Here is a 12,013-nt window from a genome sequence, read left to right on the forward strand (position 1 = left end):
AGGACCTGCTCCACACTGGATGTTTTTTTGTTCCTCGCACCATTCTCTATAAATTCTAGACTATTGTGTGTGGAAAATCCCATGAAATCAGCAGTGTCTGAGATACTCAAACCAGCCCGTCTGACCCTGACCATTCCATGGTCAAAGCCACTTAGATCAAATTTCTTTCCTATTCTGATGTTTGGTCTGAACAACAACTGAACCTCTTGACCATGTCTGCATGCTTTTATGCATTGAGTTACCGCCACATGATTGGCTGATATTTGTATTAACGAACAGGTGGACAGGTGTACCTAATAAAGTGGCCAAAGCCACCACTGAGTATAGCACTGAAACAGGTCCTTCAGCCAGGATGGAATGGTCTGTGCTGAACATGATGCTAATTGAAACTAATCCCATCTGCCGACATATGGTCAATATCCCTCCATTCGCAGTCTGTTCATGTGCCTGTCTAAATATCTCTGAAATTTTGTTGTCATACCTGCTTCAGTTACTATCATGAACTCTAAACTCTCAAATTACTTATAAGACCATTAGACATAGGAGCAGCATTAGGCCATTCAGCCCATCGAGTCTGCTCTACCACTCCATCCTGGCTGATTTATTGTCCCTCTCAACCCCATTCTCCTGCCTTCTCCCCACTAACCATTGACACCTTTACTAATCAAGAACCGATCAACCTCTGCCCTAAATACGCCCAACAACTTAGCCTCCATAGCCGCCTGTGGCAATGAATTCCACAGATTCACCGTACTCTGGCTAAAGAAATTCCTTCTAGTTTCTGTTCCAAATGGATGCCCCTCAATTCTGAGGCTGTGCTCTCAGGTTCCAGAAACCCCCACCATAAAAACATCCTCAAGATCCAATTCATCCAGGCATCTCAACACCTGATAGGTTTCAATGAGATCCCCGTTCATCCTTCTAAACTCCAGCAAGCACAGTCCCAGAGCCACCAAACGTTCCCCATATGTCAATTCTTTCATTCCAGGAATCATCCTGCAATGTATTGACCAGAACTGTACACAATACTCCAAATGTAAGCATTACACAGCTACAACATGGCCTACTGAATTTTATCCCAACACCCCATCGATGAAGGCAAGTTATGCTATGTGCATTTTCTACCACCCCATCTACAGTGGTCCCAGGTTTGTGAACCCCGTAGAATTTTCTCTATTTCTGCATAAATATGACCTAAAATGTGATCAGATCTTTACATAAATCCTGAAACTCTATAGGGAGAACCCAATTAAATAAACACAAAAACATGATACTTGTTCATTTAGTTATTGAGAAAAATGATCCAATATTACATGTATTTGTTGGGAAAAGTATGTGAACGTCTGGGGTAATGCCTTCTACAAAAGCTATTTGGAGTCAGGTGTTCCAATCAATGAGATGGGATTGGAGGTGTCGGTTGTAGAAGTGCCCTGCCCTATAAAATAACACACTAAATCAGGTTACTGATAAGGCCTGCTCTTCTCAAGAAAGATCTGTTTATGTGCACCATGCCTGGATCAAAACAACTTTCAGAGGACCTTACAAGAAGAATTGTAGAGACGCATGAAGCTGGAACAGGTTACAAAAACATTTCTAAAGACCTGAGTGTTCATCAGTCCACAGTAAGAGTAATTGTCTACAAATGGAGAAAACTCAGTACTGTTGCTACTGTCCCTAGGAGAGACAAAGATCACACCAAGAGGTGAAAAAGAACCCATAAGACTTGCAGAAATCTCTAGAACTTGCTAAAGTCTTTGTCCATGTGTCCACTATAAGAAAAACACTGAAGAAGAATGGTGTTTGTGGAAGGACACCACGGAGGAAACCACTGCTCTCCAAGAAAAACATATTGCGGCAGGTCTCGAGTTTGCAAAAGACCACCTGGATGTTCTACAACACCTCTGGAACAATGTTCTGTGGACAGCTGAAATAAAAGTTGTACTTTTTGGCAGAAATGCACATTATTATGTTTGGAGGAAAAAGGGCAATGCACACCCAACACCAAAACCTCATCCCAAGTGTGAAGCATGGTGGAAGGAACATCATGGTTTGGGGCTGTTTGCTGCCTCAGGGCCTGGACAGCTTGCAATCATTGAGGGAACAGTGAATTCAAAATTGAATCAAGACATTTTACAGGAGAATGTCAGGGTAGCAGTCTGTCACCTAAAGCTTAATAGAAGTTGGAAAATGCAGCAAGACAATGTTCCGAAAGACAAGCGTAAATCAACAACAGAATGGTTTAAGAAGAAGAAAATTTGTGTTTGGAATGGCTGAGTTAAAGTCCTGACCTTAATCCTATAGAAATATTGTGTAAGGACCTGAAGCCAGCAGTTCATGCAAGGAAGCCCACTAACATCCCAGAGTTGAAGTAGTTTTGTAACGAGGAAAGGCCTAAAATTCCTCCAAGCTGATGTGCAGGACTGATCAAGTTACTGGAAACATTTGGTTGAAGTTATTGCTGTAGTCTGTGGTGTCTGTGGTGGCCAGTGCTATCATGTTTGCTGTTGTGTGCTGGGGCAGCAGGCTGAGGGCAGCAGACACCAACAGAATCAACAAACTCATTCGTAAGGCCAGTGATGTTGTGGGGATGGAACTGGACTCTCTGATGGTGGTGTCTGAAAAGAGGATGCTGTCCAAGTTGCATGCCATCTTGGTCAATGTCTCCCATACACTACATAATGTACTGGGTGGGCACAGGAGTACATTCAGCTAGAGACTCATTCCAGCAAGATGCAGCACAGAGCATCATAGGAAGTCATTCCTACCTGTGGCCATCAAACTTTACAACTCCTCCCTTGGAGGGTCAGACACCCTGAGCCAATAGGCTGGTCCTGGGCTTATTTCATAATTTACTGGCATAATTTACATATTACTATTTAACTATTTATGGTTCTATTACTATTTATTACTTATGGTGCAACTGTAACGAAAACCAATTTCCCCCGGGATCAATAAAGTATGACCATGACTATAAGGCGGTCACACCAGTTACTGAAAGGTTCACATACTTTTTCCAACAAATACATGGAACATTGGATCATTTTTAGACCATAGGACATTGGAGCAGAATTAGGCCATTCAGCCCATCAAGTCTACTCTGCCAGTCCATCATGGCTGATTTATTATCCCTCTCAATCCAATTCTCCTGCCTTATCCCCGTAACCTTTAGCTCCCTGACTAATCAAGAACCTATCAACCTCTGCTTTAAATATACCTATTGACTTGGTCTCCACAGTCACCTGTAGCAATGAATTCCTTAGATTCACCATCCTTTGGCTGAAGAAATTCCCCATCTGTGCTCTAAAGGGATGTTCCTCTATTGTGAGGTTGTGCCCTCTGGTCCTAGGCACAGTACGTTTTCTCAATAGACAGGTATATGGAGGAAATAGACAGGTATATGGAGGAATCTAAGGTGGGGGGCTTATATGGGAGGCAGGGTTTGAGGGTCGGCACAACATTGTGGGCCGAAGGGCCTGTACTGTACTGTACTATTCTGTGTTTTATGTTCTAATAGGTATAATGTTTTTTGCGTTATTCATTTAATTGGGTTCTCTTCATCTAGTTTTAGAACTTATATGAAGATCTGATCACATTTTAGGTCACATTTATGCAGAAAGAGGAAGTTTTACAGGAATCAACTTTCTAGCACCACTGTACTTGTATTGCCACTTTCAGGAAGCAATGGATTTGCGCTTCAAGATCCCTCTGTACATCAGTGCTACTAATTACCCCAAATTACTTTGTCACTTCTCGAGAGCTTAACATTTCTATGCTGGACTATTATTTATTTATTTATTTATTTGTTTATTGAGATGCAGCGCAGAATTCAAGCCACGCTGCCCAGCAATCCCCTGATTTAATGCTAGCCTAATCACGGGACGATTTACAGTGACCAATTACTCTACAAACCAGTACGTCTTTGGACTGTGGGAGGAAATCCGAGCACCCTGAGGAACTCACGTGGTCAGGGGGAGAACATATGAACTTCTTACAGACAGCGGCAGGAATTGAACCTGGGTCACGGGTACTGCAAAGCGTTGTGCTAAGCTCTATGTGACCATACCATCTCTACTTAACTTTGTTAAGTTCGTAGGAATGGTTTTGGGGACAGAAAGGGGAGTCAGGAATCAGTTTATTTAATATTTTTTAATTAGAGATACTGCGTGGAATAGGCCCTCTCGGCCCATTACAATACCAATGAACCTACTAATCGGTATGTCTAAGGACTCTGGGAGGAAACCAGAGCACCCAGAGGAAACCCACACATTATATGGGGAGGATGTACAAACTCCTTACAGAGGACTCAGGATTAACTCTGAACAATATTAGCATCACGCTAACTGCTATGCTACTGTGATGACCTATTTAACACTCTTTAGGGACAGTGATGTGGGAGGGTGGGTCAGACATGAGCTCTAGGCTCCACATTCAAGGCCCAGTGACATGGACGCCGAAGGACTTCGATGGAAGTCGGGCTGTTCCAGGTCGATGCTTCCAAAAGTCAGATCCAAGAGGCACAAGGTCGCGTCAGTCAGTATGCCTGGAGTTCGATGTCCTGTCATTGGCTAGTCCAGGGGGGAAAACCAATGATCGATCGGAAGTCTGAAAGTTGAAGCCTGATGGCTTTGGCCATCTGAAGCCCGAAGACCTGACCTGAAATTGGAGGACTGTCCAGTGTGTGAAGAGGCAAGGAGGTTGTTGTGTTGGTTGTTAACACGAACAATGCATTTCACTGTGTATATATTTCAATGTACATGTGATAAATATATCTGAATCTGGAATATCTTTGTTTTTGTTCATCAACTCTATTTCTTTGACCTTTCAACCACTGATTTTGGGAATGAGGCCATACGTATCTCTAAATGTAAATATACAAGGTCAAATTGTCCGGTCTGGTAGCAAAACTAAAGAAGTATTTTATGTAAACAATAAGAGATTTAGTGCTCTGGCTGTCTCACAACACCTCACAAAAGTCTAGTAGGCAGCCAGGGAAGTTAACAAAAGGATCTTAATGATTGAAAGAGAAATTAAATACATAAGTAGGGAGATTATGTTCATTTACAAGGGATGTAGGAAGGTCAATACTGGAATATCATTCCCCATTTTTAAGGAAGTACGTTAATACACCAGATGCAGTTAAGAGGAGGGTTACTGAATGATACTTAGAGTAGGAGGGATGTACTAAAAGGTTCGAGAGTCTACACTTAATAGAGGTTCAGACAAGCCTGAGGCAGCTTGATTAAATCATATAAGGACTGTGTAAAATTCTTAGGCTCCCTAGCTATATATATGTGCACAGTATAGAGATATTGAGGCCCGAAATACTGTTTATTCCTCTCCACAGTTGCTGCCTGACCTGCTGAGTTCCTCCAGCATTGTGCGTGTGTTGCTCAAGACACTGAGGGATCTAGACTGGTTGGATCTGGAATAAATGTTTCTACTTGTGAAAGAATTTAGAACAAGGAATCATTATTAAAAAAATATAAATCATGTATGGTATATGAAGTGAAATTCTCTGAGGAGGTTGTGATTCTTCAGGACTTGTTTCTCAAAGGGCGTTGGAACAGAGTCCTTAATTATTTTGAAGGCAGGGGTAGACTTTTGATAAGCAAAAGGCAGGGATTCGGAGCTGAGGCTTTACTCAGATCAACCATGAACACGGGCACCACAGTAGCTGTACATGGCGCCACAATACAGCTTGGGGTGTTCTGCAGTTCGGATTTAAATTCTGGTGCTGTCTGTAAGGAGTTTATACGTTCTCCCCATGAACCACACGGATTTCCTCTAGATGCTCTGGTTTTCCCCCACAGTTTAAAGATGTACTGGGTATAGGTTAATTAGTCAATGTAATCTCTCCTGTCATTGGTATCGTATTAAATAGGTAGGCTGCTGGGTGCTGAGGCTCATTGAGATCTGTTCTGCATTTAATCTCTAAGGCTTGAGGAGCTGAGGGCCTATTCCTGCCCCTCATTTGTACCTTCATGTATAAACTTGAATATTCTGGGAGCAAAGGCTTTCTAGACCTCAACTTTCTCTTGTGCTGTTGAAGAAGTTCTGTGTGACCTTTCACAGAAATATTATTATCTGTTGATCTAAGTAACGCTTTGCTGAAAAGAAGCTAGTCATAATCAAAGAATACAGACAGTTTACTTTAGACAGAATGATCTGGAATGATTATGTAAATAAAAAGATACCTGCTTTGTTTCTCTATTCCAGTGAGTCCAAAACTTTCCCTCAACTTTATCAATTTCTCTGCTTGGTACCTAAGGACAATAGAAGACGTGTTGAGATATTTGACTTGTTGAGTACAGTTATCAAATATAGATATTTCAGTGCTCTATCTCCTTTTTTCAATAGTCTAAACAAAATGTGTGCAGTAGGGAAGATAGAATTAAAGTTGTAATCTGAAACAAAGTTGTTGACAATAAAAGCACAGACATTCCTTAATGTAACATTCACCCTAGCATTTTTTTCCTTCACTAAACAAAATGGAAAAATATGGCCCCAGCACTTTTTCTAAAACTGCTCCATTTTGTTCAGACTTGTTTATTTACTGTTTCATCTCATTCACTTCATTCCCTTTTGTAAATGATCAACATTTTAAAAATACCTCCGGAATACCAACTCCTACCACCTACTTATTAGTATAATTTCTAGTCTGGGGGTTTTCCCAAATGTTACACAGTCAATGACTGCCATTACTCGATGTAGCAGGCTAGTATTTAATATTCAACAGTATTTAAGACCATAAGGCATAGGAGAAGAAATACGCCATTCGGCCCATTGATTCTACTCTGCTATTCTATCACGGCTGATTTATTATCCCCCTCAACACTATCCTCCTTGTAACCTTTGACGCCCTGACTAATCAAGAACCTATCAACCTCCACTTTAAGTACGCCCAATGGTTTGGTCTGCATAGCCGTCTGTGGTAAGGAACTCCACAGATTCACCACCCTCTGACTAAAGAACTTCCTCATCTCTGTTTGAAAGGGACATCCTTCTATTCTGAGGCTGTTCCCTCTGGTCCTAGACACCTCCACTACTGGAAACATCCTCTCCATATCCACTGTATCTAGGTCCTTCAACATTTGATAGATTTCAATGAGATCGTAAAGTATAAAAAGTGTATTACCTTAAAAGAAATGGTTTCATATGGCTCAGCTGCAAACAACAAGTACTGCCAGCGTCTGTCCGGCGGTTCAATTCGTTGTTCATATGCAGACATAAACCGATGGCGTGGAATTACACCTTCTGCAATTTCTGGATAATCAATCTAGAGGATAAAATTAGAATTTATTCGAAGTTCAAAGTAAATTTATTACCAATGTGCAGATTGATCCCCATAAACAACCCTGAGATTCATTTTCTTGCAGACATTCACAGTAAATACAAAGGTACACAAAAGAATTAATGAAAGTTTGCACATAACAAGATGGACAATCAACAAAGGTACAAAAGACAACAAGCTGGGAAAATTAAAAGAAATAATAATAAATAAATAAGCAATATATACTGAGAACATGAAACGAAGAATCCTTGAAAGTGAGTCTATTGGTTGTGGGAACAGTTCTATGATGGAGTGAGTGAACTGACTGAAGTTATCCCATCTGGTAGAGGGGCAAGAACTGTTCCCGAACCTGGTGGTGTGGGTCCTGAGGCTCCTGTACCTTCTTTCTGAAGACGTTAGCGAGAACAGAACATGGCCTGGATGGTAACTAAACCAGCATTTCAAAAATACATATTCATATACCATATTGAATGATAGGTTGTCCGTCATTTCTGATGACAACAGAAACCTGTGTGGGAGAGTTTTTAAAGTTGAAAATCCATTGCACTGGGACAGTTCCACTCTCGACCTTGGAAGTCGAGGTCCAGTGATATGAGGCAGCGCCTCAAGAAGGTAACATCCATCATTAAGGATCCTCACGATCTACCTGTACACCTACTTGTTAATACAAATATCCAATCTGCCAATCATTTGGCAGCAACTCAATGCATAAAAGCATGCAGACATGGTCAAGAGGTTCAGTTGTTGTTCAGACCAAACGTCAGAATGGGGAAGAAATGTGATCTTAGTGACTCATGATAATGGAATGATAGTTAGTGCCACATAGGGTGGCTTGAGCATCTCAGAAACTGTTGATCTCCTGGGATTTTCACGTACAACAGTCTCTAGAGTTTACAGAGAACGGTGCGACAAAACAAAAACATCCAGTGAGCAGGAGTTCTGTGGGTGAAAATGCCCTGTTATTGAGGAAAATGGTTAGAATGGTTCAGGCTGACAGAAAGATGACTGTAATTCAAATAACCATGTGTTACAACAGTGGTGTGCAGAAGAGCATCTGAGTGCACAACACATCGAACTTTGAATTGGATGGGCTACAGCAGTAATAGACCACAAGCATACACTGAGCAGCTATTTTATCAGGTACAGGAGGTATCGAATAAAGTAGCCACTGAGTGAAGGTGCCCACTGAGTATCCTGACACCCAGTGACCTGGATTTGGAATGGGTATAATAGCCTATAATAAACACACGGTTAGTGCATGGGAAGCGGACATATATACCAGATAATAGAAGTCAGGCAGATTCACATTGCATCCAGGAGTGAATCCTCTTCAAAATGAATACACAGCTTACTGAATAAGAGAATGGAACTTACTCTTCAATGCAAAGAGAGCACAAAAGGATTTTACCTGAAATAGGAGACTTTGCTGTCCCATTTCTGCATCCCTCTGTTTGGTCACTATAAAACAAAAGGTAAATCTTGATATACTTAAGCTGGGTTATCAGCCCGCAGCTAAAGCAGAGTAGTGCTGACTACCCTCCACATGCTAGAATAGATGGTGCAGCAATTTACTTTGCAAACGTTACTATGAACTTAAAAAAAAGTCACGTGATTGTTAATAAATTCCACAATACTCACAAACTTAAGAGGGCTAATGGAATTTGCTGACAGAGATTATAGAACAATACAGCACAATACCAGCCCTTCCGGCCACAATGTAGTGCTGACCTTTTAACTTACTTAAAAATCAATCTAATGCTTCCCTCCCAAAAGCCCACTATTTTACTTTCATCCATGTGTCTATGTAAGAGTCTTAAATGTACCCTAATGCCTCTGCTTCTACCAATACCCATGGCAGCGTGTTCCACACATCTAACACTGTGTTTTAAATAAAAACTTACTTCTGACTACCCCCCTTATACTTTTCTCCAATCACCTTAATTATATCCTTTTGTATTAGCTACTTATACCCTGGGGAAACATCTATGGCTATCCACTCGCTCTATGCAACTTTCATCCTCTACACCCCTGACTGATTGCTATGATTTAGTAAAAATGCCAATTTACAATAAAATCTCTCCTTGCAGCCCTGATCTACCAGCAGAAGGCAAAATACAAATGTCTTATCCTGTTGAGTTCTTTTACCTTAACTCCAAGTCCCAGGTTAAAACATTTTAATTTATTATATCAGCTATATTATTTATTATTAGATTATTAGCTTCCTTAACATTGTTATAGCCGGGGAGGAGGTGAGGAAAAGCTCCCTCTACCTTATAAATACTCCCAATGCCATTTATCTCAAATAGTCTCTGACAACCAAGTCCAGCTCCTGGTCTTCACGTGGCTTAGCTACTAACCTTGATGGAACCATTTCTACTGACAGGAGAAGGGGCAAAGGCACGTTACCAGCGCCTTAAAACCAGTTGCTTCAGGCAAATGAAGCTCATCAGCTGTGATTGGTGGCTTGTCTACGAGAGAGAAAACTTCGATCTCAAACCCCTGTTTCCTTGCAGTTATACACACTCATGGGGAAGGCTTTAGGAGTAAAGCCTGAGGAAAACTCCAGATATGGAGTCCCTAACCCAGTCCTATGTTGAGTTCAATGCTAACTGGCAACTCCTGCAATGGCACAGGTGCCAAACTGTATTGGTCTCTGCCTTTCCTTTGGATTCATCAGCAGCATGGAGGGAGAACCTGCTGCATGGGTAATAGCTTGCTCTCCATGTTGTACTGTCCTAGCTTGCATATGACAGCTAGGAAGTAGCATCAATGGCCGACCCAGACCAACGTACATCCTCACTCATTGCTCATCAAGGTTCATTCTGACTGGTGAGTTTCACTGAACAGGAGCCAGGACTTGGAGTGAGAGTTGTGGAAGCGAGAAGAATTTGCAGTGAGCAGACTTGAAGACAGTTTAAAAGCGGTACATCTCGAAACTTAGACAATTACAGCACAGTACAGGCTCTTTCGGCCACCAGGTTGTGCGGACTATAAACTTGCAGATCGTGGTCTCACTGGCAGATTGCTAGTTAATAGATGATTGGTTAATAAGCTAATTAACAGCAGCCAATAAAAAGGCATTAGGGTGAGATAGAGTAGCCATTTTGATAATGGGGGTTTTGATGTGAAGAGGTGGAGTAAGTAGATCAAATGTGGAGAGTGAGAGCAGCCATTTAAAAAACTAGTTTCAGTGAGAAAACATAGGCAAGGTTTTTATTTTGTTGTCTATCCTTAAATTGTATCAGGCAGAATGATAGTTAGGGTAGTGGAATGCTCCTTCGGCAGCATGTGGGGAGTCAGGGAACCTCAAGGCTTTGCTGATGACTACAGCTGTGGAATTCCAGCTCCTGACAGACTGAATATACTCCAGATCGTCTGGGAAGCTGAAGGCTTCAAAGATGAGACTGCTACAGAGGTGGTCACCCCCAAGGTACAGGCTTCAGATGGGTGACTAGCAGAAGTAAGGTGAGTAGATAGCCTGTGCCCACAGCTCCCCTCAGCAATCAGTATACTCATTTGGATACTGCTATGCAGATGCCCTAATGGGGCACAGTAGCAACAGCCAGATCAGAGGCACTGTGGCCAGTTGGAAGAGTAAAGTCAGGCAGAGAAAATTCAATAGTGGACTTGATAGTTAAACTCTACTATGGATGGTCCCAAGCCCAGCTGTGAAAGGGAAAAGGTTGGGCTGGAGGCTAGCAACCCCATCCCACAAAAGCCCAAACCTAAAGAAGCACCAAAGACCTTATCCTTGGGAGAGAAAGAATCTTTGCCTAGAAGATGTATGAAGTTGTGCGGTGAAAGTTGAAGACAGGACTGATCAACCTTTGACCCAGGACTGAGGACTCTGGTGAGCTCTGTCAATGGCCTAAGCCCCAGTAGGGATGATGGGCTCAAGAAGAAGACTTAATAGTTAGGGAGGGAACATGCAGTAGATATTGTGGCCACCAAGGAGGTGCCAGTATGGCATGTTACCTCCTGGGTGCCAGGGTTGAGGATGTCTTGGAGTACTTGTAGAATATTCTCAAGGGGAGAGGGTGAGTAGCCAGAGGTTGTTGTGCACTGACACTAATAACATGTTAGAAAGGGGGAGAAGGTCTTGCAGAATGTATAGGGAGTTGGGAAAGAGTTTGAAAAGTGAATAGTGTAAAAGACTAGCAAATGATACACCAGGATATAGATCAGTTGCAAATATGAGTGGAGACATGGCAGTTTAACCAGCCAAAAGTGAACTGTGGCACTTTGGGAGATCAAATGTAAAGGGATAGAACAATGTTAATGGCAAGACTCTTAACATGAGGATCTAGAGATCGAATGCAGAAGCGTTTTACCAAGAATTCGCCTGGACTAGACGGCATGTGTTATAAGGAGAGGTCAGACAAATTTGGGTTGTTTTCTCTGGAGCACCAAAGGCTGAGGGGAGAGCTGAGAGATTCATAAGATTGAAAGGTGTATATAGAGTAGGTAGACATTATCTTTTTCCCAGGGTTAAAATGTCTGATACCAGAGGACATACATTTAAGGTGAGAAGATTACAATCAAAAGAGATGTGTGAGACAAGTTGTTTCTCAGAGTGGTGGGTGCGTAGAAAGCACTGCCGGGAGTGGCGGCGGTGGTGGAGGAGGCAAATACAATAGAGGCAGTAAAGAGGTTCTTGGATAGGCACATGAATGTGCAGGAATGGAGGATATGGAAATTGTGTAAGCAGAAGGGATTGGTTAA

At 42.0% G+C, this 12,013-nt stretch overlaps 1 protein-coding gene across 1 annotated transcript in view; it reads right to left on the reverse strand.

Moving 5' to 3' along the window:
• Positions 1-12,013, reverse strand: part of sf3a2 (splicing factor 3a, subunit 2) — a 31,518-nt gene that overhangs the window by 5,118 nt on the left and 14,387 nt on the right. The window contains exons 6-8 of the mRNA XM_072243809.1: positions 8,700-8,749; positions 7,136-7,276; positions 6,195-6,263 (exon numbers count right to left, since the gene is read on the reverse strand). Of these exons, the coding sequence (XP_072099910.1) occupies positions 6,195-6,263; positions 7,136-7,276; positions 8,700-8,749 (260 nt within the window). The remainder of the gene's footprint in view (positions 1-6,194; positions 6,264-7,135; positions 7,277-8,699; positions 8,750-12,013) is intronic.

Source organism: Mobula birostris, chromosome 26 (genome assembly GCF_030028105.1).
Source record: "Mobula birostris isolate sMobBir1 chromosome 26, sMobBir1.hap1, whole genome shotgun sequence".
Taxonomy (NCBI): domain Eukaryota; kingdom Metazoa; phylum Chordata; class Chondrichthyes; order Myliobatiformes; family Myliobatidae; genus Mobula; species Mobula birostris.